This window comes from Macrobrachium nipponense, chromosome 22, assembly GCF_015104395.2.
Source record: "Macrobrachium nipponense isolate FS-2020 chromosome 22, ASM1510439v2, whole genome shotgun sequence".
In the NCBI taxonomy this organism is placed as follows: domain Eukaryota; kingdom Metazoa; phylum Arthropoda; class Malacostraca; order Decapoda; family Palaemonidae; genus Macrobrachium; species Macrobrachium nipponense.
The window spans coordinates 67,200,498-67,227,550 of NC_087213.1; the positions used below are offsets into that span (position 1 = coordinate 67,200,498).

At 42.6% G+C, this 27,053-nt stretch overlaps 1 protein-coding gene across 5 annotated transcripts in view; it reads left to right on the forward strand.

Moving 5' to 3' along the window:
* The window catches only part of LOC135198771 (sushi, von Willebrand factor type A, EGF and pentraxin domain-containing protein 1-like), an 810,178-nt gene that overhangs the window by 696,829 nt on the left and 86,296 nt on the right, over nt 1-27,053 (forward strand). For 4 of the 5 annotated variants that reach the window (XM_064226685.1, XM_064226687.1, XM_064226688.1 and 1 more), the window contains 2 exons: nt 3,008-3,208; nt 3,556-3,750. In XM_064226685.1, the coding sequence (XP_064082755.1) occupies nt 3,008-3,208; nt 3,556-3,750 (396 nt within the window). Of the gene's footprint in view, nt 1-3,007; nt 3,209-3,555; nt 3,751-4,099; nt 6,200-27,053 lie in introns of those variants that run through there. The other variant, XM_064226686.1, reaches the window with a different exon arrangement.

A 27,053-nucleotide genomic window follows, 5' to 3' on the forward strand; every position in this document is an offset into this window, starting at 1 on the left:
AAAGTATTCGCTGTACAACATATTGATAGTTATTTTTTATATTGGCTAACGCTGTAGGCTCAAGGCATTCTGACTTCGGATAATTCAGTACAGGTGTAATTGAAAACGAACGAGAATCCGATCTGAGGATAATTAATATGAATGTAATCGAACAGAATGAAGATCGGATTCTGTCAGACTAAAGCATTATAATTGTATTATATGTATCATCATATTAGCGTAGTATAAACACTAACTCGGCAGTCATTCACGCTGGAATCAGCGGATGACGAATACGGGTTTGCGTCGCCGTATCCATCTCATTCTCTCCAGATTGCCTAAAATGACTAACGTAACAACACTCTCACTTATGCCAAGTTTGTACAAACGTCTTGAAGGAGACTTGTGTTCAACTATGTTGACATTTAACATAGTCAATGAGGTATCTATCTTGGGGCATATAATCAGATGTCAGATATAAGGAATTCGTATGTATGACGTCTTCATACGTTTAACCGACTTTTGCCGTCAGTAATTACATTGCGCTTATGTCAATTACAGTTACAAATTATTACCAGTCGTATTATCAAATTACAATGACAACTGAAATTAATATTAGGCCTAATAAAGTTAATTTAATTACCTTTAAATATTATTTTATTACTTTTCAATTAAATTACAATTACACTAGCTTGTCGTCAAACAGCACTATTGTAAGGAGGTGTGGCTTAGACAGACAAGGATGCCGGCTAGTTTGTTTTTTTTTTTCCTTGGCTCCAGATTCAACCATATCACTTGGTCTCGGCTAATGTTTTTGTCCCTAGTTAGCATATTAATGAATATCTGGATACTTAACTTATGGAATGAAGTCATACTGTTCGTCTTACGATGTAATTTAAGACCAAAATTTGACTGATACGTCTCATTGGAAGCTAGATTTTCCCTCGGGTTAGATGGCGTTAAATTTAGGATTCCGTTCGTTTTTCACTCGTTTTCATAGGTATTACGAACCTTATACTTTATTAATCCTTTGTCTGTGTAAAAAAAAAACAACAGTAATGAGCTCTTTCATGCTATTAGTTTCTTTTACCACGGCTGCGTTTGAATTCATACAAATGCTCGGGACTTCTGTCCAGGTTGCTGATGCACGTAATTTTGCCTTATTAGCTTCAGCTGCATTTATAACATGAATACAGTAATTACCGTCGCACGCGGATGAATACAATAATGGATGTTGCTATCGGATTCGATTACTGTCACACGCTGATCAATACAATAAAGTGATGTTGTTATAGGAGTCGATCGCATTAACAAGTTCTCGTTCGGTTGTTCATAGCTGTACGGAGTTATACGAGTATATTATCGTTAAGATAATACCCTTTTAACTTAGAAGAGGGTGCAATTTACAGAGGTGGAGATGTTAGACGATTGTAATTTCTCTCTCTCTCTCTCTCTCTCTCTCTCTCTCTCTCTCTCTCTCTCTCTCTCTCTCTCTCTCACTTCCCTGATTTTATATTCTCTCTTTATCCTAGACGATTGTATTTCCTCTCTCTCTCTCTCTCTCTCTTACTTTTCTGATTTCATATTCTCTCATCCTATTTTCCACGCTCTCCTAACACTGGACTCATTGTGCAACAGAGGTTTTTCTTCCTGTCACACCTTTTCAAACTTTGTCAATTTCCCTTCAGCGCTGACTGACCTCATAGGTCCCAATACTCGGCCTTTGGCCTAAATTCTATTTTTAAACCCAATAATCTTGCTGTCTGAGGTAGTATTAGAGCAGGGAGCGAATATTAGGAATATGTATAAGGTATTCATGATATGATATATTACGAGAGGATTTTAAGTATTAGGACAAATAGGAAAGAACATGTCTGGGTCTATCTGAGGGTATTCTTCCAAGTGCCAATCAGGCAGAGTACAGACAGGCAGGTACAACACTACAAGAGAAGACATCACTACGATCGACGACACCGTCGCAGACGCACCGATGGACATGGTTGTCCCCTCCGTACATGAGAGGCCTAAGGCCACATGGGAGGTCTTCAGTTTCCCTCCATACATGAGAGGCCGAGAGCCACATGGGAGGTCTTCAGGTTCCCTCCATACATGAGAGGCCGAGAGCCACATGGGAGGTCTTCAGATTCCCTCCATACATGAGAGGCCGAGAGCCACATGGGAGGTCTTCAGTTTTTCCTCTACTCAGGTGAGGCACATAGCCAGCTGAGAGGAAACAGGTTTGTATCCACCCTGCACGCATCAATGAGTTTTGACCTTAGGGTAGAGGGTGCAGGGAGTTTTTCCCTCCACATATGGGAGGCCTAGAAGGCCACACATGGGAGATTAGTTTGGACGAGTGACAAATGAACTTGAGACTGACCCGCGTACTCAATTATATATTGACTGACAACTGGTACAGTGGAGGGCCGAGTAGATTTGATTTCCCACCTCCAAATTAATGTTGTTAATCGGGCTTATTCAGGTGTTCAGGGGGTGTATTGCAATATGAGGTTTTTATTGTAATACCTACCTGAACACCTGAATGATTCCCACCCTCCTCCCCTCTCATACAGAGTTATTGAGTTATGATTGACGTGAGAGGGCAGGTATGACCGGCCCGTGAGGCAGGGCTATCAGCGGGGGGCTGGTAACTAGGTAACGAGGGTGTTTGCTAGGAGATTGGCAACACTGATCGTTTATTTTAACCAAAGATTTGGTAAATTTTTAATAAATGATGGTTCGGGCTGGTAAGTGACCAGGGCTTATTCAGGTGTTCAGGTAGGTATTACAATATTAGTTTTACAATAAAAACCTCATTTTGTATTTCTGTGCATACACGTGGCAAAATTTGCCAGTGTTTCTTTCCTTTTTAATTTTTTGTATATGTACTATAACCAAACAAAATTGTTCTAAAAATACTTAATAGATATTCATAGATTATGTATACTAAAGCCCATACATGATTAAGGTGTAGTGCCCTTGGTATGTTATGGTATAAAGCCTGAGTATGAATAATTTTCCTTTTCAGTTGTGGAAGATGAGCCAGATCCCGGACCGTTAGGTGAGAATATGACGGTAACAGGAACTGTAAAGCCTTACCTTGTTGGTCAAGTGGTGACATTCCATTGCCCGGAAGGCCAGTTTTCACTTGCAGGCACCAATCAAACTGAAGTTATTGCCACTTCTGGAGGCTGGATACAGACTGACCCAGATTTTATTTGTTTGGATGGTATGTCAGTAAAAAATTGCTTTAGATATACACAAATATGTCTGGTGGTGAAAGTGGTATTTTCATATTTTCTCTCTCCCATAATGTGAAGGTGATAACTGAACTCAGTTTTATTTCAACTCTGTGTATAAAAAATTTCAGATAAATTATCTGATGTGATGATAGACTTAGTTCATTATGAATAAAGTCTTCAACTTGAATCTTCCATTAAAATTGCTATACAATATTGGACAGTTCATGGGAGATAAAACTGAATTTTCATTGTAATTATTTTGTCTAAAATGCAAAATTATTGAATAACTACAGTAAATGTGCAGTTTTCATGTAGGTACTTACTTTTTTTGCAGGAATTGAGCCACCACCTCCTCCAGGCTATAATTTGATTCTGGAGCCAAATAGAACAGTTTATGTATCTGGAAATCAGGTTAATTACTCCTGCATGGAAGGATTTTCGTCAGTTATCAATATTGATTTTATTACTTTGACTGCAGTGGTTGGTGGGTGGACACCAAAATATCCACCTTACACTTTCTTTTGCACAGGTAAGTTAACACATGTCACTGTTCTGCATTCTGATTTTGTTCTTACTAAAATAAAGCTGCTTAGTTGCCTGAATGTCAGAAGTTACGGCTGAGACATCAATATTTTATAAACCTAAAATACAGTTATGGTTGAAGCACCCTGCGGTTAGAGTAGCCTGCTTCTTATCTTGGAGTATTGTCTTTTATGAAAAAGTGAATAAGTAGTTCTTTCTTCTGTTATACTGCTATCAAAATTGGGCAGTCTCAGTATGATTTTGCAATTATCACTATTTTGAAATATACCAAATTTAACTTAGGAAATATTTATTTGTAATTGATATCTTTCTTTCCATTTGTTTTTTCGCCTCAGGCATAGTCTCTAAAGATTAGTCTTACAGATGTGGTTCATGTAAAGTACAGGTCATTACTAGAGCCTATTATTTGCCAACTCAAGGCACTAGACATCTTAGTATGCGCCCTTGGATGACCCAGAAGAGGGGGGCCATTGGCTTTGTACACCCTTGAAACTTAGGTTCGTAGTAGGTATGGGAAAGTACTGTACCTTCACGAAACTTGATCATCTTTGTTTACTGATGAATAATGCTTTTTGTCAACTGATGATGCAAGAAAACAGATTTTCATAAGTATCATTTCCATAAACTAAATAAAAGCAAAATCTCATTTCAAAAGCTAGAGCTATATGAAATACACAAAAGGACATGAAGCTAGATACTCGCACATCTTCCCATAAACTGAATAGAAAATGTCATATCAAACACCAAAGCTATGGGGGTACAAAAGACAAAGAAAATTCAGACCTCATCTGGATTCACTTTGACTCTCTTTGGGAGACATGACTGGTTAAGGATTAGCTATTGAAAACTGATTCATTGACAACATCAGAAAGTAGAAAAGTACTCCTTATCAGATACCATTTCAAGGATGTCTCTCACAGATAAATGAGTCAAATAATGGGATGGTGGAAACCATCACATAAATTTACATAGAGAACTGCCTGAGTTGCCAAATTTATACAGTAAAAACACTGTTATGCAGAACACCATGAATGCTGTACAAAGAACAGTGGTACTACCAAAAGATGACATATAAACTAACAAGATGATAATACTGGGATCTTCAAATAAGATAAAGGCTAAAATGTCATAAAAAACAGATTCATGGCTAACCATATAAGAAAAATAGGACTTTCCTTCAAGTTGTCAATAATAAAATTCAGTGAGCAAAACAGAGATAAGAAAAATAGTAACCTTCTTCAAGTTATCAACAATAAAATTCAGTGAACAAAACCAAGACAATAGATTTTACCATGAGTATTTGTCTTTTTATTTTGATCCATGTTATAAAAGTAGAGAGCTTTACATAATGAAGGCCTGGTATGTTAATAGCTGTGAAATACCATTTCAGTTTATGGTGCAACATTAATAGGCACTGATTTTTTTATACAGCAGTCAATTCAATAGTTGATATATTTTAATCTTGCTATAAATATTAGTGAAATATGGATCATCATAGGCCACCTCTATGAGAGTAAAGTATATTTTAGATTAATGATCTGATTAAAGTACAAGATCCCTATTAACATTCATATGTCAGGTTTTCCCCTTTCAGTAGTAGATCTGAATTCTCTTCACTCTAATCTACCAAATTTGGCAGGAGTCATCATCAGTGGCCCTTTCAGTTTCCAGGCCTTCCTACTATTCTTCATCCTATCACTTCCTTTTATACTACTTTTAGGATTTCTTTTACTTATTGTCTTTTCACGTCTTAAACTTTTTCAGTCCGTGAGATCTGTCTGTCATAAGTGTGACTGCTTCTTTTTACCTATTCGTAAAATTATTTGTATTTTCACAAAAAACATTAAAATGTTTTGCTAAAATTTTTGTCATCATGAGGGTAATGCAAAATTTTTAAGGATACAATAGGCAGTCATTACCTGCCTCGAAGCAGCCCACTATTTTCATGGAGAACAAATAGTTTAACCTGTGATGTACCATACTGATTGAATTTTCATTGAAGCAGTACCTCTAAAGCACGTCTTATTTTTACCTGCTACTAAGAACATTGCTTTGTTACTGGTTACTTGACTAAATATTGTTTTTTTACAGGCTGTGATTCTTCATATTCTTATTGAGACAAAACTTTAACATGTTTATTTGAAGAATAGTAATACAGGTACTATCCGACTTACAACCTACTCGACATACGACCACTCGTACTTACAACCTTACTTCAGACAGTTGACCATTGAGTTACTTGGCACTGTGCCATCTCATGAGAACTCTCATCACTCAGGCATGAGAACTCTCATCACTCAGGCAGCATCAGTTTGAGTTACCCTGCCCTATCTGCAGCATCATTTGGTATTAACTGTACTGTAGACTGAATTGCAAACCAATTTATGTAAGAATCAACTTCTGACATGCATGAAAGAACCTAACCCCATTGTAACTCAATGCCTGATTGTACGTAATATACGTATACTATTACATAAATGATTAAAATGTATTAGTAGAAGTACATTATGGTAAAAAGATTGAAATAATGATTGTACATTACATTACAGTACTAAGTAGGCACTTATATAGCAAAGGTTTGATAGTATACCCTACCCAGTATGTTGGCCACTTTCTAAGGTTCGACTTACATCCATTCCGACTTACAACCAGTGGGTCGGAACCAAACTTGGTTGTAAGTAGGATAGTACCTGTACTTCAATTATCAGGATCGACATGATCCGAAACACCCAGATGAGGGATCAAGGCCCTAGAGATATATGATACATATTTATTAATTTTAAAAATTTGAAACAATCACCCTCCAAAGGTTAACAATGCTGCGCAACCTCAAGAAAATGTTGGTAACACTGCCTGTACCTGGGCTGACTGAAAAAGGGTTTCGGTTGGTGTGGGAGGCTTTGAGAAGTTTCCTTGGGAGATGCAACCGGGTTGGTCAGATGGCTTGGTGCCATCAGCGATGAGGAGCCAGTAAAGCCGTGTAGAGGAAGGTTCAGAGAAGAGGGTTGTTTTAATAAGTGGGTGGAACTGGGGAGCAGTTTCTATGGCTGGGAGGGGGTGGAGATGCAATGTTTGATGGGCGAAGAGGACTAGGTAGACCTAACTTGATAGAACTTGTTTGGTTTTGTGTTTTTGCTTATTATACAGTAGTCCACATTTTATTAAAAGAATATGTACTGAGATACAGGGGAGAGAGAGAACAATAAATAGGATATATTTATAGAGGAGAGAGAGAACAATAAATGAGATATATTTATAGGGGAAAAAGAGAACAATAAATGAGATATATTTACATTGAAGTCTAAGTACAGTAACACTTACACTTCTTAAATTTTTTGTTTATATTTTATGCTACAGTATATTCTCGTTTATATGTATTTTTACTGTAGTTTCTCTCTTATTTTCTTTAAAATCTAAACGCAATTGCATGTGTAGGATATTTATGCATGCACATAATCATTCCATGCTGTCGGTGAACTTGATACAGCCAGTTGTTCATATGTGAACAAACCTTCTGTCTTAACAATAGGATAATTTCTAGCGCCTAGCTGGATCCGGTTAAAAAAATAGATGAAAGCAAGGAATCTTGTGATATCTGGCAATGCATGCATAGCTCGGGTGAGGAGTGGTCAAGGACCACGCCGCTATGCCAGTCTTTTCTGTGTTCTGGTTTTTGGCTTTGGCAGCGACTGACCCCCCACATCACATGAAGTTGATGTCGTTCCAATTTTTGTACTATAACGAATCCTTGCATGGAATGCCGGGCATGGCCTAAGAGCAGTGGAAGTCTTTTTATAGCAAGAGAGAACATCAGAGGGTTACGACTCTTCCTACTTGGGAGAGTTTTTCACCTCTTCCCAATGCTTCGTCTCCTGCAGTAGTCAACCCCCATAGTAGCGATGTTCCTGTGTCTCCTTCCTTTTCTTCCACTGATTCGTTGCTGGAAGTATCGGGAGGCCACCAGGCTGATGTTTGTAATGTAGCCCCTTCTTCCTCGGAAGTTATTTTGATTCCCAAGAAGGGAAGGCTTTTTCATTAATCTCTTGTCTTCCAGATTCAGAGGCGTCCAAAGTAGCAGCGATTTGGAAGACGCTCAGGCTAGGGGGTCCCCCATCCTTGGAGGGGTTGCTAGCGCATTTTGTGGAGGCTCGCACCCCTCCTCCCTGGACTGGCCAGGCCATCCCCCCTCCTCCTGGCCTCGTCTTTGTGAGTAGCCAAGATCAGCCATCTTGTATTGCTCCGTCAGCGACTGCTGCCACTTCTTCTAGTTGGAGAGACACCTTGGTGTCATCCCCATTAATGATGTCACGGGATCCGTCTTTGTGACCACCACTTGTGACATCACTCCCATCGATGACGTCTCTCCCAGTCGTCTCCTCTGATCTGCCTCTCACAGCCGTAACGTCATCCCTCCGGCCAGTTCGCTACATATCTCTTCCTTGCCATCGGAGCCTTCTCTGGCACATCAGTCTGAGGTTATATGCCAAGCAGTGCTTCAGAGGTTGGACTCTGTTTTGGATGTCAAGTTGGCTGCCTTATCGGTTGGGAGGACTGGTAGGAAACGTGTTGCTTCGTCCCCGACTCCTGAGGAGAGTTCGCATAAGAAACCAGTGCTGTCCTCCTCTCCCTCTTCCCCCCCTACACCCCGTTGGCGTATCAAGCTTTGGAAGGCTAAGGACTTTGCCCTTTCTTTGCCTACGAGGGAGGAACAAAGCGGACGTGTTCCCGAGTGTTGCTGTTTCAGGCAGTGTTAGTGCTCCTTCCCTTGTGCAATCTGCAGTGGCTGCTTCGTCCTCTGCTTTGAATCTCGGGTTTGTTACAACAACCCCCCCCCTCCTGTCCGTGCGCATCAGCATCATGTTGCAACCTCCCCCATCCATGCACATAATGGTGCAACCTCCCCTGCCCGTGCACATGATGTAAACGCTCCTTCTTACCCAAGGCCTATTAATCGCCATAAGGATCTCAAGGCGCCTGTCAAGAGGTCGAAGGTAGTGAGCACAGAGTTGGTCTTCCAAGAGTTTGACTCTGGAGGACTCTCCTTTGATCTCGAGTGTACGGGATCCCCCCCCCCCCCCCCCCCCCCCCCCCCCCCCCCCCCCCACGTTCGTACATCTGCCACGCCCGTGACCATTCATGGACATATTAATGTGTCATCTGGTGGGGTAAGTGATGTTCCTAGTGTTATATTGTGTTCATCTCGGAAGCCGATGCAGTGGGGAAAGTGCCCACATCCTTCTCGTCGTTGGTCTCCATTGCCAGAGCAGGAGAAGGAAGACACGCAAGTTTTTGTCTTCTTTTTCGGAAGTTGTTGATCTCATTTGTGGGTTTAACTATTTGGAAAGTAGGACTCAGGCTCAGTCATCTTACAATCCTTCTTGCTTGGAAGCCTTAGTGGGAGCTACTCAGGACCCCAAATCATCTCTTCAGCTTCCTTTGTCAGGGCACATTCAGTTAGTCTTGCAGAGAGTTAACGCCTCTGTTTCGGACCGAGATGGTTTGCTTCGCTCTAGGGGCTCTGGCAAGCTACTACCCCCGCCTCTCACGAGACATAGGAAGTACTTTCCTATGAGCTCTGCTATTTTTATTGTCGCACCATCTTAACCCAGACATAATTTGCCTGAAGCCGGGATTGACTTTGGAGCAGGTGAGGTCGGTGACTCCGTCCTTGTCTCTGCAAGATGCCTCTGCATTGGAATCTACGGCGGCCTCCATGTTGCAGACGGTTTCTTGGCTGGACTTCTGGTCTGTGGTTATTGCCAAGATAGCTTCCGACAGGTCCCCAGAAGGATTGGTGAGTGCATCCTTGCATGCCAGTCTGTTTCAGTCCGGGGGCAAGGCGTTTTCATATTTGGCTCACCACATTGCTAATTTATAGGCTAGCCTTCTTCTGATTAGAGGAGACGCAGCTTTGTCTAGGATGAAGAGATCGCTCGACACGGAGTCCTTGCTGGCATTGAGGAATGGAGATCTGTTGGAGTCCTAATATTTGTTTCCTTGGACAGAGCTCGAGAATGCGATCAACTGGCACCGGGCTGACACCAAAGACAGACTGGTGCACCAGGCCTTGTCTGAGTTGGAGTCTCGTCCTCAGAGATGTCCGGCTCCTCCTCCTCCCCCCTGTCCAACAGCAGTCGAGATTGTTGCCTGGTAGGCTGTCAAGGACTTCAAGTTCGGCAGGGCCTTCCCGTTCGACTCAGCCTAAGTCAGAGGATCAACGCCCCTTTCGCTGTTGTTCCTTTAAGCCAAGAAGGGGCCCAAGGGCCAGAGGTAAAGGGGGCCATCGGTTATGTTAGGCGCCTCTCCCTCTCCTGCGCCACGAGTGGGGTGGTGCCTGGCGGGCCATTGGGCCAAGTGGTAGAGTTATGGGGCGGAGAAGTGGGTGGTCGATATCCTTCAGGTGGGATACCTACTGCCATTCGACTTCTCTCCTCCTCTCTCAAACAAGCCGCAGCTCAGGAAGACATATCCTCCAGATTCTCTGAAGTTCTTGGCTCTTCGGAAGTGCAGAAAATGCTGGACAAGGATGCGATAGAGGAAGTGGTGCATCCGTCCCCAGGGTTTTACTGTCACATCTTCTTGGTGCCCAAAGTGTCAGGAGGATGGAGGCCTGTGATAGACTTATCCACCTTAAATCACTTCATCAGGAAGACACGATTCAAGATGGAGACTCCGCGCTCGGTGTTGGCAGCTGTGAGGTAAGGCGACTTTATGCTGTCGATAGACTTAAGGGACGCATACTTCCAAATCCCTGTTCATCTGACATCGAGGAAGTTCCTTTGCTTCGCTCTTGGGGACAAGGTCTTCGAGTTCAAAGTCTTGTGCTTCGGGCTGACGACAGCCCCTCAAATGTTCATAAGGGTCTTCTCGCTCGTGTCAAGTTTGGCCCATGCTCAGGGGATCCGTTTGCTGAGGTACCTCGATGATTGGTTAGTCTTGGCAGTTTCCAGGGAAAAGCTGCTGCAGGCTGCAGGAGGGGGATCGTCTTCTTCGGTTCTGTCTGGAACTGGGCATATTAGTCAACCAGGAAAATTCGAACCTCGTACCCAGTCAAATGATTCTCTACCTGGGCATGGTCATCGATATGACAGTGGCAAAAGTTTTCCCGTCGGATCAGAGATTGGAGAAGTTGCGGGCAGTGGCGCGCAACTTCCTGTCAGAATCACATCAGTCTGCTCATCAGTGGCAGGTTCTTCTGGGAGTGTTGTCCTCCCTGGAGAAGCTGGTCCCTCATGGGCGTCTTCATTTAAGGTCTCTGCAATGGAGACTGGGAGAACTCTGGTCTCCGGCGAGGGACTCTCCCCTGTTAATGGTTCTTCTGTCTCAGGAAGTGAGAGAAGACCTTCGTTGGTGGTTGGGTGACCAGATTCTGTTGAAGGGTGTCCCTCTACGTTCTCTTCCACCGGACTTACTTCTGTTCCCTGACGCTTCCCTCGCAGGTTGGGGGGCTCATTTAGACGGCCTCATTGCTTCAGGCGTTTGGAGTTTGGAGGACAAGCAGCAACATATCAATGTCTTGGAGTTGAAGGCAGCTTTCCAGTTCTGAAAGAGTTTCGGGAGAAGGTAGAAGGTCTTTCTGTTGTTCTCATGTCGGACAACACCATGGTGGTAGCCTATGTGAACAAACAGGAAGACCTGGTTTCACGTCAACTTCATGCCTTGATTGTCGAGCTTCACCAGTGGGCAGTCAGCAATTCGGTAGAGCTCTCAGCCAGGTATATCCCAGGCAAATGGAATGTAGTCACAGACAAACTCAGTTGCCGGGATCAGATCCCAGGCATAGAGTGGTCCCTTCATCAAGTGGTGGCAGACAAGCTTTTCCAGATTTGGGGGAGACCCATGCTGGATCTTTTTGCGACTCGCTTCAACAGGAAGCTGGAGGTATTCTGTTCAGTGGTTCCAGATCCTTTAGCATTGGCAGAGGATGCATTCCAACATCCCTGGGACAACCTGAAGGCGTATGCCTTCCCTCCATTTTGTTTGATCCGTCAGGTTCTGAACAGGCTAATGAGTTCACAGGGTCTCAGGATGACTTTGGTAGCCCCTCTGTGGCCTCAGGCGGAATGGTTCCCAGTTCTGCTGTCGTCAGAGGTTTCGAGGGAGATTCTCCTTTGGCGATGTCTCCTGTGTCAGCCGTGTGCAGAAAGGTTCCACCAGTCAGTAGAATCCCTGTCTCTTCACAGTTGAGGCTATCAAGTATCTCCTCCGAGCAAGAGGCTTTTCTCAGAGAACAGCTGGGCATATGTCCAGCCGTTTTAGAAAGTTGACCTCCGTGGTTTACCAAGGCAAATGGGTGATGAGATCTAAAGTGATTGATGTCGTAAACAGTTTTCCTCCACTCACAACCTCTATTCAGCGAATAGCAGACTTTTTAACCTTCCTCAGAGACGAGAAACGGACAAACGTTTCTGCCATTAGAGGCTACAGGGCGGCCCTGAGTTTGGTATTACGCCTTAAAGGTATCGACATCTCTTCCTGGGAACTTTCCCTGCTAGTTAAGGGGTTTGAGCAGTCGAGTTCTCCTAGAGAGCTCAAACCTCTGACGTGGGATGTTTCCTTGGTTCTCAAGAGCTTCACTAAGAGTCCATATGAGCCCTTGCATTGCTCAACTGACAGGAACCTGACGCTCAAGACAGTTTTCCTTCTGGCCTTGGCATCTTCCAAGAGGGTAGGAGAGTGCCATGGTCTGAGCTATGAGGTGAAGACCCAAAATCCCTCTGTGCATGATGTCAGATTCACTTCTTTTTCCATTCCATCACTGAATGACTTTGTGGGTAATGATGCTTAAGAGCTTTTGTTGTGCCCTGTCCGGGCCCTGCGTTGCTATCTTAAAAGGACTCGGCACCTTAGACCAGGCTGCCGCAGACTTTTTGTTAGCCTAGGCTGTACAAAGAAAGATGTGTCTAAGAATACTATCTCTTTTTGGATACAGGAAGCCATCAGACAGGCATACTTGACTCTTGATGATTACATTACCACTTCTGTGCAGGCTAGACCGCATGACGTTAAGGGTATTGGTCCCTTTCTGGCTTTCAAAAAGAACTTGGCTGTACATAGAGTGCTGAGCACTGGTACTTGGTTACACCAGTCCACGTTCACCTCCTTCTATCTTAAGGATATTGCCCACAGGTCTGCGGACATGTTTTCCCTGGGTCCTGTGGTGGCTCCCCAACAGGTTTTGTAACTCATAGCTGCCCTTAACAGGGCACCTTTTTTATCTTACCTAAGATGATTGTGTTGTGTGGATGAGAGAATGAGTGAGTTGGCTGGTCTCCTTCTTTCTCTTGTACCTTTCCTTTTTCGTTTGGGTGGTTTAAGGAATAGACACGTCATTCGCTGGACTGGTCTGATACAGGTGAGTAAGGTAGTCATACTGATAGTCTGGTCGTGTAATATACAAATATCTTACCCGCTATTCGGTAGTATATACTCCACTCCTTGGCAAGGAGGGGTTGGGAGTAATACAAACCCTGATGTACGTATTGGTTTGTTATTGGACAACCAAAGTTTCTCTTTGGTTCCCTATGCAATGGTTCTCCCATATATCATTGTATGTCACTCAGGGTCTGATTTGTTAGATATCAATTTATCTAGCTTCTCAGCGGGCTTCAGTCCCTCTCCAGAAATCATTCCTTTTGGAAGCTGGACTGGTGGGTAGGCCCCCAGCCGGTCTAGGATGTCTTGCACCTCCCTCCAAGTATGAGACTATCCTTTTGTTAAGACCGAAGATTTGTTCGCATATGAACAAATGACAAATTTTTTAAGACAATTGTATTTTTCATAGCTACAAACCTGAGGTCTTAACGTTATACTGCCCGCCTCTAGCCGCCCCTGTTTGTTAAGCCATTCTGAGTTGGGAAAGACAGTTTACCTTCTGGCCTTGGCAGTGTGGTCCTTGACCACTCCTCACCTGAGCTACGCATGCATTGCCAGATATCACAAGATTCCTTGTTTTCATCTGCTTTTCAACCGGATCCAGTTAGGCGCTAGAAATTATCCTATTGTTAAGATCTCAGGTTTGTAGCTATGAAAAATACAAATTGTCTTAGAAAATTTATCATTTTGGTTCTGTCTTGTCTACATATGAAATTTTGCTAGAAGGCTCAATCAGCTAAAGGCCAGATCACACATCAGCAAATCGAGCCCACGACTGTCATAAAAGCTGTATGACGACTGAATTATGGTCGAGTTTCCATGCCTCACACAGTTGCTGAATGATTGCGATAATTAACTGCTGCACTTAGTAGTTGTGGTTGAGCCATGATAGCTGTCAACAGTCTCCATGTCATGCTGACGTATGAGTGTCATAATGCTCTTTCGATTGATGTAATGTGATTATGGCAGATGTATGTAAGTAGAATTTTGGCGTATGGAGTCCATTACAATGTATGTGATGTACTTGGCAACCCCGCAACCTGTGCGGAAGAGGTGCACATTGTGACACGATGTATTTCCAGCTTTAAAAAAAGTTCAAGGGCAGAATTTAGCATACAAAGCTGCCTTTATTTTCAAGTTTTCATTTGGGATTCAAGGTTTTCAGTATTTTTATATACTCTTAGGGCCAAATCTCTCATATGCATAAATAAGACAAAAACAACCTTAAATGAGATATATATACAGTAACAATATAAATATTTCTCACATTTATTCAGGACTTTCACTGAATTTTTACTTAAAAAAATATGCCAGGTACTTAATTGTGAGCAATACAATTTATTAGATTGTTTAGAAGTATAATAAATGAAAAGGCATTTTCTATTTTAAGTAAAAACTGCATTTCAGATTTTCAGTGTCCTTGATATACTTTGAGAATGTCATATATAGATACTGTAAATATGACACTGAATACAACTCGCAAACAAATGTGCTGGTTGATAATATAAATATTTTAGAATATAAAATTTTATTTTTAGATTTACCAAGTTATTTCAATTTTATTTTATAAAGTAGTACAGGAATGTTCCATTGCCAAAGATGTATGGTGATGTGAAACACGCTGAATCTGTGGGAGACAAATGGAAAATAGTTTTAATTATTAGATGGTATACAAAAGGTATTTCATGTTAAATAGGTATTATTTCTGTTGAAATGAAATGGTATACAAAGGTGTTTCATATTAATATGCTTTTAAACAAGCAGACCAAATGAAGACAGTACATAACTTGACATTATCTACCTGTTTGCTAGTATGCCAAAGGCACTCTCCATTGTACGACTTGCCCTGTTCAGTCGGTAATTAAAGATGTGCTTTCAGATTTTGACAGTTTCATTGAAAAGCTGCTCTATAATCTGTAAAGTTCTGCTAGAGTCCTGTAAAGTTCTGCTACAGTCCTGTAGTTTCTATTACTAATTCTCTCATCAAGTTTTCGTAGTAATCTTCCTCCTCTCTTCTTTTTAGGTAGGGCCAACATCCAGCATCTTCTGTGCTTTTGTTTTTTGCTTCTTGTGCTTTAATTCCTGTAGTATTTTCATTACTCTTAACATCAACAGGGCATGGTAATGATCCAACATGGCCAGTGCTTATTCAGGGTGATCTAAGTTGTCTAGTATCAGGTCCAGATATTGCTGGGTCTTCAGAATTTCCTGTTTGTCCATCTTGTACCTCTATTAGTGCTTGGAACTGGAATGAGTGCCAAATTCCCACCACCCGTTTATAGTGTGTGCATATATATATATAATATCTATATATATATATATATATATATATAGATATATATATATATATATATATATATACATAACATACTACATACATACATACATACATACAGTGTTTCCCCTGTATTCGGGGGGGGATGTGTACCAGGGACCCCCGCAAATAGCGCAAACCCGCGAATAGTTAGAACTCCCCTCTAAAAATGCCCATATCTGCCTATCTTAAAAGTTAAAATACCAAATGTATACTTAAAGTATCATCCTACATCAAATATACCATTGAATTGGTATTATTAATATAATTTCAAAGTCATCTTAAACATTTTACCATTAGAAATATATAAAACAGCCAATAACAGAGAGAGAGAGAGAGAGAGCGAGAGAGAGAGAGAGAGAGAAGAGGAGAGAAAATAACTCCTTACAATATCAATAGATTGAATGAAACGGTTCTTTATAGGCAACACTTATTTCCCCTCCCATAAATACATATATCTATTCCGAGAAGGGAGAAAGAGAGGACTGAACAATTATGTTTGTCTGTATATCAATTCTTTTCCTGAGAGAGAGAGAGAGAGAGAGAGACCAAATGTAAACCTTATATAACATCCTACATCAAATTTACCTTAAGTTATTATCATATTAATGTATTAATCTTAGAGGCTGTATCAATATAATTTCAAAGTAATCCTAAACATTAGTACCCTTAAAGGTATATACATATACATACTTATAACACTTGCAGCCAAGAGAGAGAGTTGTCCTTACAGTATTTAAAAGAGTGAAATGGAAAGATTATTGTATAAAATACTCACATATGAATTTTGTAATTACATTTATAGTATTATTATTATACATATAGTATTATTATTGGAAAATATTAATAATAAACTTATTACATGCATGTACCATAAAAAGGATCTCCTGAGAGAGAGAGAGAGAGAGAGAGAGAGAGAGAGAGAGAGAGAGAGAGAGAGAGAGAGAGAGATTACATAAAAACCATTAAATTCGTTGACCATTGTATGGCGCTGTTACTTGACAAATTTGACAGTTTCCCAGCTCTGATTGTCACTGGAGTTACAAGAAGGTAGGGAAATTGGTACAGAAAAATAAGAAGGGAAGAATTTTCATTTGAAATTAGTTATATTATTATTATTATTTGAAAATATTAATAAACACATGCATCTACCATAAAAATTCCCTCATCACAGTAAAAGAGAGGAGTTATCCTTACGTAAGTGAAATGGAAAGGTTGTTTTTATCTCTTTAAAATACTACCACATACGAATATTGTAATTACAGTTTTATTATTATTATTATTATTATTATTATCATTATTATTATTATTATTATTATTATTATTATTATTATTATTATTATTATTATTATTAACAACAGAAAATATCAATGAACATTTTACATACTAGTACCATAAAAATTCTTTAATTTAAGTAAAGAGAGAGAGAGTGTGTGTGTTTATCTCTCTGTTCTCTCAGAAAATACTTATATCGCTTCCAGCGAAACCGAGGGAGGGAGTTACCACTATGACATAAATATCCTGTGTGGCAAAAGGGAGAGAGAGAGAGAGAGATATTATTATTATTATTATTAACAACAGAAAATATCAATAACCATTTTACATACTAGTACCATACAAATTCTTTAATCTCAGTAAAGAGAGAGAGTGTGTGTGTGTTTATCTCTCTGTTCTCTCAGAAAATACTTATATCGCTTCCAGCGAAACAGAGTGAGGGAGTTACCACTATGACATACATGTCTTGTGTGGCAAGAGAGAGAGAGAGAGAGAATTATTAATCTTAATTAACCCTTTTACGCCGACTGGACGTATTTTACGTCGACATTTTTTGTCTCCCGTGTGCCGACTGGACGTATTTTACGTCTAATTACAAAAGTTTTTTTTTAAATTCGCTGAAAAATACTTATAGGCCTACCAGCCTAAAACTTTTGAATCACGCGCCTTGGGGGATGCTGGGAGTTCACGGATCAAGGTGTTTTGTTTACAATCGTTACGCAGGCGCGCAAGCGCAATCACTTTGACATAATTTTTGTACCATTGTAAATTAGCCGTTACATGAAGTATTATATATGAAAATGTGCGCATTTTTATGTAAAATACAACAATAAAATACTCATGATAGTAGCTTTTATCAGTTTTGAGATATTTTCATATAAATAACGATAATTGCCTAAATTTCAACCTTCGGTCAACTTTGACTCTACCGAAATGGTCGAAAAACGCAATTGTAAGCTAAAACGCTTATATTCTAGTAATATTCAATCATTTACCTTAATTTTGCAACTAATTGGAAGTCTCTAGCACAATATTCCGATTTATGGTGAATTTATGAAAAACTTTTTCCTTACATCCGCGCGGTAACTCTTCCGAAAAAATCATACGTGCGATTGTGGTAATGTTTGCACCATTTTAAATTAGCCGTTACATAAAGTTTTATATATGGAAATGTGCGCAATTTCATGCACAATACAACTAAAAACAACCCATGGTTATAGCTTTTATCAGTTTTGATATATTTTCATATAAAAAACGATAATTGCCAAAATTTCAACCTTCGGTCAACTTTGACTCTACCGAAATGGTCAAAAAACGCAATTGTAAGCTAAAAAGCTTATATTCTAGTAATATTCAAGCATTTACCTTCATTTTGCAACAAATTGGAAGTCTCTAGCACAATGTTTCGATTTATGGTGAATTTATGAAAAAAAATAACATTTTCTTTACATCCGCGCGGTAACTCTTCCGAAAAAATCATACGTGCGATTGTGGTAATGTTTGCACCATTTTAAATTAGCCGTTACATTAAGTTTTATATATGAAAATGTGCGCAATTTCATGTAGAATACAACTAAAAATAATTGAAGGTTGTAGCTTTTCTCATTTTTGAAATATTTGCATATAAATCACGATAAATAGAAAAAAAACCATGTTCAGTCAACTTTGACTCTACCGAAATGATCGAAAAACGCAATTGTAAGCTAAAAATCTTACAGTCTAGTAATATTCAGTCATTTATCTTCATTTTGAAACAAATTCGAAGTCTCTAGCAAAATATTTAGATTTATGGTGAATTTAAAAAAAATCTTTCCTTCCCTCCGCGCGCGGATTCTCCGCCACAAATCTCGGAAATGCGTACGTACCATTCTCGGAATATTTGCTCCATTTCATATTAGGCATTTCATAGAGTTCTATATATGAAAATGTGCGCAATTTCATGTAAAATAAAACGAAAAATATTTGAAGGTTGTAGCTTTTCCTTATTTCCGAAATAATTGCATATAAAAATATATATATAAAAAAATTCAACATTCGGTCAACTTTAACTCGTCAGATATGGTCGAAAACTGCAATTGTAAGCTGATACTCTTACAGTATAGTAATATTCAATCCTTTGTATTCATTTTGAAAGAAATTGGAAGTCTCTAGGACAATATTTAGATTTATGGTGAATTTTTGAAAAAAATATTTGTTTACGTCCGCGCGTTACGAATTCATGCATTATTTTGTGATAATATTTTCTCTGTGTTGCTTTTATCGTTTTACAATGTGTTATATACCAAAATGATCGCAATTTAGTGTACATTACAACGAAAAAAAAGTAACTTGTTACCTTTAACCGTTTTGCTCACAGCGCGATTTGAATACAATTATATATGAAATTTCGTTTTTGCGCTATCGTATATCGCATTATTTATATATGATAATGATAATATTTTTCATTTCTGATGGTTGCATACTAAACTTCAGCCAATGACAAAAAAAGGAGCCAAAAATGAACTCTCAATCTTGAAAACTAAGCGCGCTGTGATTTTTTGAAAAAAGTATTTTTTCCGCTTCCGCGCTCACTCTGAAACACCTCCGGCACACGGGAGACAATTTTTTTTTTACCGCTTCGGCGTAAGAGGGTTAACATACGAAAGGCTCAACTTACAAAAAACTTGAGATACGAAAGCAAATACAAAGATTTTTTTGCTCTACATATGAAAATTGTTAGGATACGAAAGGTTGTTGCTGTAAAGTCCCGAGATTCGCTTGGACCACCGATAACAATTTTAAAACTCGTGCGCTGCCAACTTAGTAGACTCGCCACCATCCTCCCGTTCTCCCATTGGTTCGTGATGCTAGTCACCGCCATGAGATCCTGCTCTCCTATTGGTCAGCATCTCTCCCATGATCCCATCATGCATCTACGTAGCGGCGTGCTTTCGTAGTAGTACTACTGTATCGTGTTGTGTGAGAACTTTACTACATATGTATACGTACTACAGTGGACCCCCTGTATTTGCGTTCTCCGGATTCGCGGACTCACACATTCGCGGATTTCTCTCGGGAACGTTTCCCTGCATTATTCGGGGAAAATTCGCACATTCGCGGTATTTTTCTATGAGAAATATCCACAAATTCCTGGTTTTTGTGATCAATTTCATCATAAAATGCACTTTCTTGGGACCCATGACTACGTAAATACTGTACGTAATTAAGCTATGTACAGTGTTCCCCCTGTATTCGCGGGGGATGCGTACCAGACCCCCCCGTGAATAGTTAGAATCTGCGAATGTTTGGAACCCCTATAAAAGCGCTAAAAACAGCCTATTTTGTTAGATAAAACTTAAGAAAAACCACTAAAAATTTTCATACTTGGTTTTTTTAATAGTTTTATCACAAAAAGTGCATTTTATGATGAAATTGATAAAAAAAAACCCAGGAATTTGTGGATATTTCTCATAGAAAAATACCGCGAGTGTGCGAATTTTCCGCAAATAATGCAGGGAAACGTTCCCGAGAGAAATCCACGAATGTGTGAGTCCGCGAATCCAGAGAACGCGAATAAGGGGGGTCCACTGTATTGATATATGTACTATCATTGTAATATTTACTACATAAAAGGGAAAAACAATCATCCCGCCTTTTGCGAAAAAGTGATTCTCAGAATCAACTACTTCAGCCTGCTACAGAAAGAATTAGGGAAATAATTTTTTAGTTGCTGAAAGAAAATGTACTAATGGAATTATTATTATTATTATTTCGGAACATAAATGTAATATGGGTGCACAAAGGTAAACTAGAATACTTTGTTAAAGGTAAAATGTTAAAAGTAAAATCTTCTATAATCACAAAACAGCTGTTTCCTGCAAATTCTTTGTTATTGTAAACTCTCTCTCTCTCTCTCTCAGTACTGCACATGTTCTTTAATGAAATATGAATTGTTCCTACACGATACACAAACCCTCGGTCCTTTACATAAGGAATTACTTTCGGCATAGCTGGAATTACGGCTGGGAAATTCTTGAACAAGGTGGTTAGGCAGTAACTACCGTGTGGCAGGCGGGTAGGCTAGCCTGCTCGGACATAAACACTCCACTTTGCTTTCAGCTGGCTTCCGATGAAGCCGTGTGTTAGTGGGCTCTGGCTGACTGGTCGTTGATGTTTTTTCCCGGTGGGATCTTTCTGGTTTATTTTTGTTTTTAAATAAATATGTATACTGTATACAGTGTTTGATATTAATATTAAATTCAATTAATATACAAACCCACTTTTTGTGATAGCCTTTATAGCTGCCTCTCTACTTGTGTTAAGAGTCGGCAGCAAAGGTATGCCAACATATTATTTACATTCTTTCGCCCTTTAACGTGAGGACGAGATATGTATTTAAAGTGAGGATGAGACATGTATTTAACGTGAGTGATATTGATCTGAAAAATACGCTTACGCTTGGGAATTACCGAGGGGAACTTCAAAGGTTTGTTCTTGTTTTGTTTTTATGGTAATTTCTCTTCTCCTTCATCCTTTCACTTACTATCGGACAAAGGTAGAAGGGGCGTGTGGTGTTGATGTTTGGGGGATCTCCTCTCACTCAGAAGGCGGTGCCCTTGGATGCAAGAGGAGTATCCTTATTACTTTAATCTTTTTTTCCTTATTTTACAGACTAACAGTAGTGATTGTGTTTACAGTGGACCCCCCCGTATTCGCGTTCTCCCGATTCGCGGACTCACACATTCACAGATTTCTCTCGGGAACGTTTCCCCACATTATTTGTGGAAAATTCGCACATTCGTGGTATTTTTCTATGAGAAATATCCACAAATTCCGGGTTTTTTATCAATTTCATCATAAAATGCAGTTTTTGTGGTAAAACTTAAGAAAACCAAGTATCAAAATTTTTAGTGGCTTTTCTTGAGTTTTAACTAACAAAATAGGCTGTTTTCAGCATTTTTATAGGGGTTCCAACTATTCGCAGGTTCTAACTATTCACAGAGGGGTCTGGTACGCATCCCCCGTGAATATGGGGGACCACTGTGTCATGATAATCGCTTTTTAGCAAAGAATTATATATTAAAGGAAAGGAAAATGCATCTTCTTCGAGAAGGTCTGCAGCAAGGCATTCACGCACGTGTTGGAGGCATCTGTTCTCATGATTGTTCGAGAATCCCTAGGTGTGTTGTGTAACTCCAGCACGCGCCGTTGCTTCGCTAGAAATGCCGCGTATTATGACGTAACTTTTTGTCTAGATCCTTCTAAAAAGCTCCTGTGGGAGACAATGACGTTCGCTGGTAGGCTTCGCCCTTTTCAGCCCCGCCCCCAGATTGCCATATATATATATGACAGGGGAGATAATCAAATTCAGATCATCAGGGATAAGAGAAAAAGGAAGAGACGAAGGATAAGAGAGGAAGAGGACGCATGAGAGAGTGTGAACGGAAATGAGTGAAGTCGTCCATAGTCGGGGGGGGGGGGGGGTGGGGGGGGGGGGAATCCCGACGTTGAGCAACCTTTCATAGAAGAAATGTCCTACAAGTGGTTTTGAGGAGGAGCCTGGCCTTCGAGTATCAAGAATAGACATTGCTTTCTGCAGTACGAAGTCGAGAAACCTTCTTAAGTTCTGCTGTCTCCTTTTGTGAAGCCGTTACTTCGAGCACTGATTTTCGACAGCTGCAAAACTGGCCAGCAAGTATTTCATTACCATACTGTTTCCCCAGTTCACATACTGTAAAATTTTATTTTTGTTACGTAAATAGGAGAAACTATTCGGCACTTATCTTTGTTAGTAAGCTTGTAAATAAACGTTTGTTCTGTTTGTGTTTCTTTCTATATTCGTATCCCAAGTTGTTCCGACACGGCATACAAACCTTCGGTCCTTTTACAATAGGAAGGTACTAGCGGCAGCTGGATAGGTCGTAAGCTTTCGAACAAGGGGTTCGGTAGTTAACTGCTTGTCCGACAGGCGCGCGCGCGCGACTGGGAGGTAAACAAATCACTTTTGCTTTCGGCCTGCTGGCGTGTGGACGTGTATCATCGCTCTCTGCCCGCTTCATCGTCGTTGCTTTCGCATGGTTGTGTTTTTCTTTTTCTATTTATCTAATGAAACTGAATTGTAAGTACAATCATTTCATATTTATTTCCATTGAATTCAATTGTGAATTAAAGGATCTTGGTTTCTCCACGCCCTCCGATTACCCGAGTGCCGGGACTGAAGGGCGTAAGTGCGGGAATTCATTTTCCCAGAAATGATCCTCGTATTGTGTATGCTCGGTGCCGGGGGCGGGAGAGCGCTCGCTCCGAGCGTTATATTTTGGGTTGGAAATTGGTGGTAGATGAAAACTCGTAAAAGTAAGGTGCTTTTTCTTTTCATTTAATTTTTTTTGTTTTTTTTACCTGTATGCTCGTTGCCGAGCGAATGCGCTCGGTACGGAAACTTATTCTGTATGGAAGTGGAATCGCAAGTACAGTATTCTTTTTCATTTTCATATATTTATTTTGATTGTAGCAATACTCATTTTGGATCAGTTTCCGATCTTACCCGGAAATTGATCCTTTCCCCTTTTTATTTGAATGAAGTGAAATCGCAAGTGCAGTTTTTTCATTTTCATATTTTATTGAGATTGCATTGTTTACTTGGATCAATGTTTCCGCTATTTCCCGGGAATTGATCCTTCCCTTTTTATTTGTATGAAGTGAAATCGCAAGCGCAGTATTTTTTTCTTTTTCATTTTCATATATATTTTGATTGCATCAATTCATTATGGATCAAGGTTTCCATTCATAATCGGGGAATGGATCCTTTTACCCTTGCGCTCGGTACCGAGGGCGCAAATGCGCTCGATCCGAGCCCTTATTCATTGTGAAGTGAATCGTAATGCAAGATTCTGTTTCATTTTATTCCTTTTATTATTGATTGCATCAATATTTATTTGGTTCAAGTTCCGCTCAGTCAGGGAATTGATCCTTATGCCCTTGCATTCGGGCCGAGGGCACGATTGCTCTCGGGCTCTTATTATTATTGTTGGGTACATGGGTGCTGTGCGGGGGTGGGGAACGAGAACCCCCCCCCCCCCCCCCCCCCCCCCGCTCGAGCTCCCACAAGATGGCCCTTCCCCTTGAGGGGGGGAGGTTATCTGCGTTCTTCTCCTCGCCCGATCCGTCGAGCGCGGGGGAGGGCGCTCGGTGCCCGATGTACAATTGTATTCGGGGTCTTCCACTCGTTCGGAGAGGGCTCACCCCCCCGCGCGAGGGGATTCCCCCCCACTAATCGCTACTACTGTTATTTCCGCAGGTGCTACTGCCACGAGGGTGGACCTTGGTGAGGTATGGGTGTCCTTCCGTTTGCAGGGCGTGCTAGTGTCCAGGGGGCTGCGGTTCTATGTCTGGGCCTACTGCGGTCACCCATGGAGTGGTGACCACGCTCCAGGTGACGACGTCCCTCCTCACCTGGTGTACTCGCCTCACGTGGTAACAGTCTTGCCTACAGCCGCTGTGAAGTGCCGTTCGCCGTACCGAGAGGGGGGCGTGCCGCCGCCGCTCGTGGTTGCCGCGCTGCCGCGACCACACTTCCGCTGCCCTAGAGCTTCGCCCCTGGAACCTTGCCGCCGGTACCAGGATGTTGCTGGCTTGCTTGCTCCACTTCCTGTGTTTTCCTCGGTGCCTGCCAGGCCTGCCGTACCTGCCGATTCTGGGCTGACTGGTCCATGCAGTTGCTGCGCTGGCTGTCCCTGACGTTTGCTGCGCCTGGCCTGTCCCCTGCCGTTGCTGCTTGCGCTGGCTGTCCCTACCGATGCTGTGCTGGCTGTGCCTGCTGTTCCTGAGATGCCCATACCTGCTGACGTCGTCCCTGTTCGTGGTGGTACTACCCCAGACTATGGTCTGTCTGTACAGGTGCGTCCGGGCCCTGTGGCTTCGGCTACAGCAGCCCCGGCTCCGCCCTGGATGGCAGATCTTACGTCTGTCCTGAGGAAGCTGACGAAGAAGAGGAGGAAGGTGTCGTCGTCGTCGTCTTCATCTTCTTCATCGTCGTCGGCTGCCGCCTCTTCCCCTTCGACTTCTAAGGCTTCACAGCCGAGGAAGAAGAAGGTTGCCTCCTCCCTCCTAAGAAGTCCCCCTCGGAGCTTCTCGGGACCGTCTCACCTCGGTGGGTGGGACGGGAGGGTTCCTTCCGCTGGTCCTCCTGCTCCTTCGGGAGCGGGGCCCGTCTCTTCTTCCGCAAGGAAGAAGACTACGGGGACCAGAGGGGTACCGGCTAACAGACCGGTACTTCCTCGCCTGGGTGTCAGTGGTTCTGCCACTGCATCAGGGTCCGTCTCGGCCTCTCGTTCGCGCTGGGGAGGTACCGAGTGTACGGTCGCCTACCAGCGACCGTGCAGCCAGGAACCAGACCTCGGAGCTCGCTCAGCGTCAGGTTCACGGCACGGGGCGGAAGACTGGTGACAGCCGCTCACGCGACTCTCACCAGACCAGCTCTCGCTCTCGCGGCGACCAGCTGGCTACCCGGGGACGTGACGGTCCACGACCGGCCACGGGCTGAGGCTGGGAAGAGGTCCTCCCGTTCGCCGGTGCCAGCCACGGCTGGAACCAGCGACGTGACGTGCCGTGAGGACAAGCACCCGGTCTCACTGTGACAGTGGAGCCTGCAGGTCGCCTGACCGTCGCTCTCACAGAGAGCGATCGGGTACGGCAACCAGCACCAACTCTTCTGACACTCGAGATCGGGGCCGCTGTGCTCAGTCCAGCCGTTCTCCACAGCGAGACGGTTCGACCAGGCCTGCAGCTCGATCGCCACCGCGGGTTGACGATCGCCTGCAGCCCTCCAAGCCTTGCTGGTTTCCTGCCAGCGAGCGAGGAGGGAGCGTCAGGTCTGCCTCTCCCGTACCTTCAACCTCCTCGGGTTTACACCGGGAGGAGCGAGGTATTGAGGAGTGATCGTGAGGGGTGCGCCCCATCATGATCCCACCACGACGCCCTACGTGCCAGCACGGTTCTTGGACCGGTCCAGGACTGTATGCGCAAGTGGATGGAGAAGACTGAGAGGGCTGTCGCTGTTCCCCCTTCTTAGGAGGAAGGTTCTCGGAATATGCTCTTGTTCGAAGGGCTTAACGGTCCCACTCTGCAAGATGCTGTGACTTCCGAGATCCAGAGGAACTTTGCCGAGGTTATGGCGCTGATTCGTCAGCACAACGACCTCGGGGAAGGATCGCCGCTCCCACCAGCAGAGCCACGTCTCGGCTCGAGTCGTTTTGGGGCCCGAGAGGGAACCCAATCGACGGTGGGTCTGCCGCGATCGGAGCTTGCCGACTGTGTTGAACCAGGTAGTCTCTCGTCTCCGGACAAGAAGGCTCTCTCAGTTCTGGCCGGTCGAACAAGCTAATTCACCTCCTCTACTGCGACAGAGGCGTTTCTACGTGTCTTCGGACACCGTATTTTGAATACCCCTTCGGTCCTCCTGAGGTTTCGACCTCGACGAGGACTGGAATGAGTCAGAGGACGGTATCGGCTCTCTCCTGTCAGGTGTCGATCAGCCCCACCCAGACGACGTTCACAGTGGCGGCAGACCCTTACCTACAGTATGAGTTCGTAACCCTCCTCGGGAAAACGTTTTCTCCTGACGATACTTTTTCCCAGGCTCTGAGAGGCCATCGCTGTAAGGCGATGGCTGCTCCTTTTCTTCTCTAACTGCTAGTTCCGCTGGGAAGGCGAGCCAGTATCCAATTCCTCCCCCATTCCCTCTCTCCTTACGGCTACGAGGGGAAAGGGGAGGGATCCTACAGAGATTTCTCTGTAAGATCCCACGTTAGGGGCTGCGCTACCGGGGGGACCTTCGGGTCCTACCTGACGTAAGCCCCGGTCGTTGAGGAGGGATCCTGCCCCTTTCTCGATTTCTACGGGAATCGAGAGGACCACCAGCCGATATCGTTTGACGAATTCGGTGGGGGTTTCGCAGAGTGCTTAGAATTCTACGGAATTTCTAGCGCACTCAGAGTGTTCGAGTTTTTTACGATCTCCAAACACTTAGGCGAGACCACGGTCCAAAGTGAGCGAGAATCCCCGATAATTGTTACACGATAATCGGGAAACCTCGCTTATGCTCGAATTCCTGTAAATTCTAGCATTTGGAAGAAGACTGCTGCTGAAAGAAGAGTATCTCACAGTAGGCGATTAACCTGGAATAGAGAAGAACAGACGGGAACTTCCAGTTTGGCTTGAACTATCGTCTTCGGTATTCTGTTCACCATTGAAGCTTTCCTTTGGGAAAGACTTCTCCTTCACTCTTCTGACTAGAGAACGAAGGCGGTCGATCTCCAATCCTTATTCTCATTCCTCGCGAGGAAAAG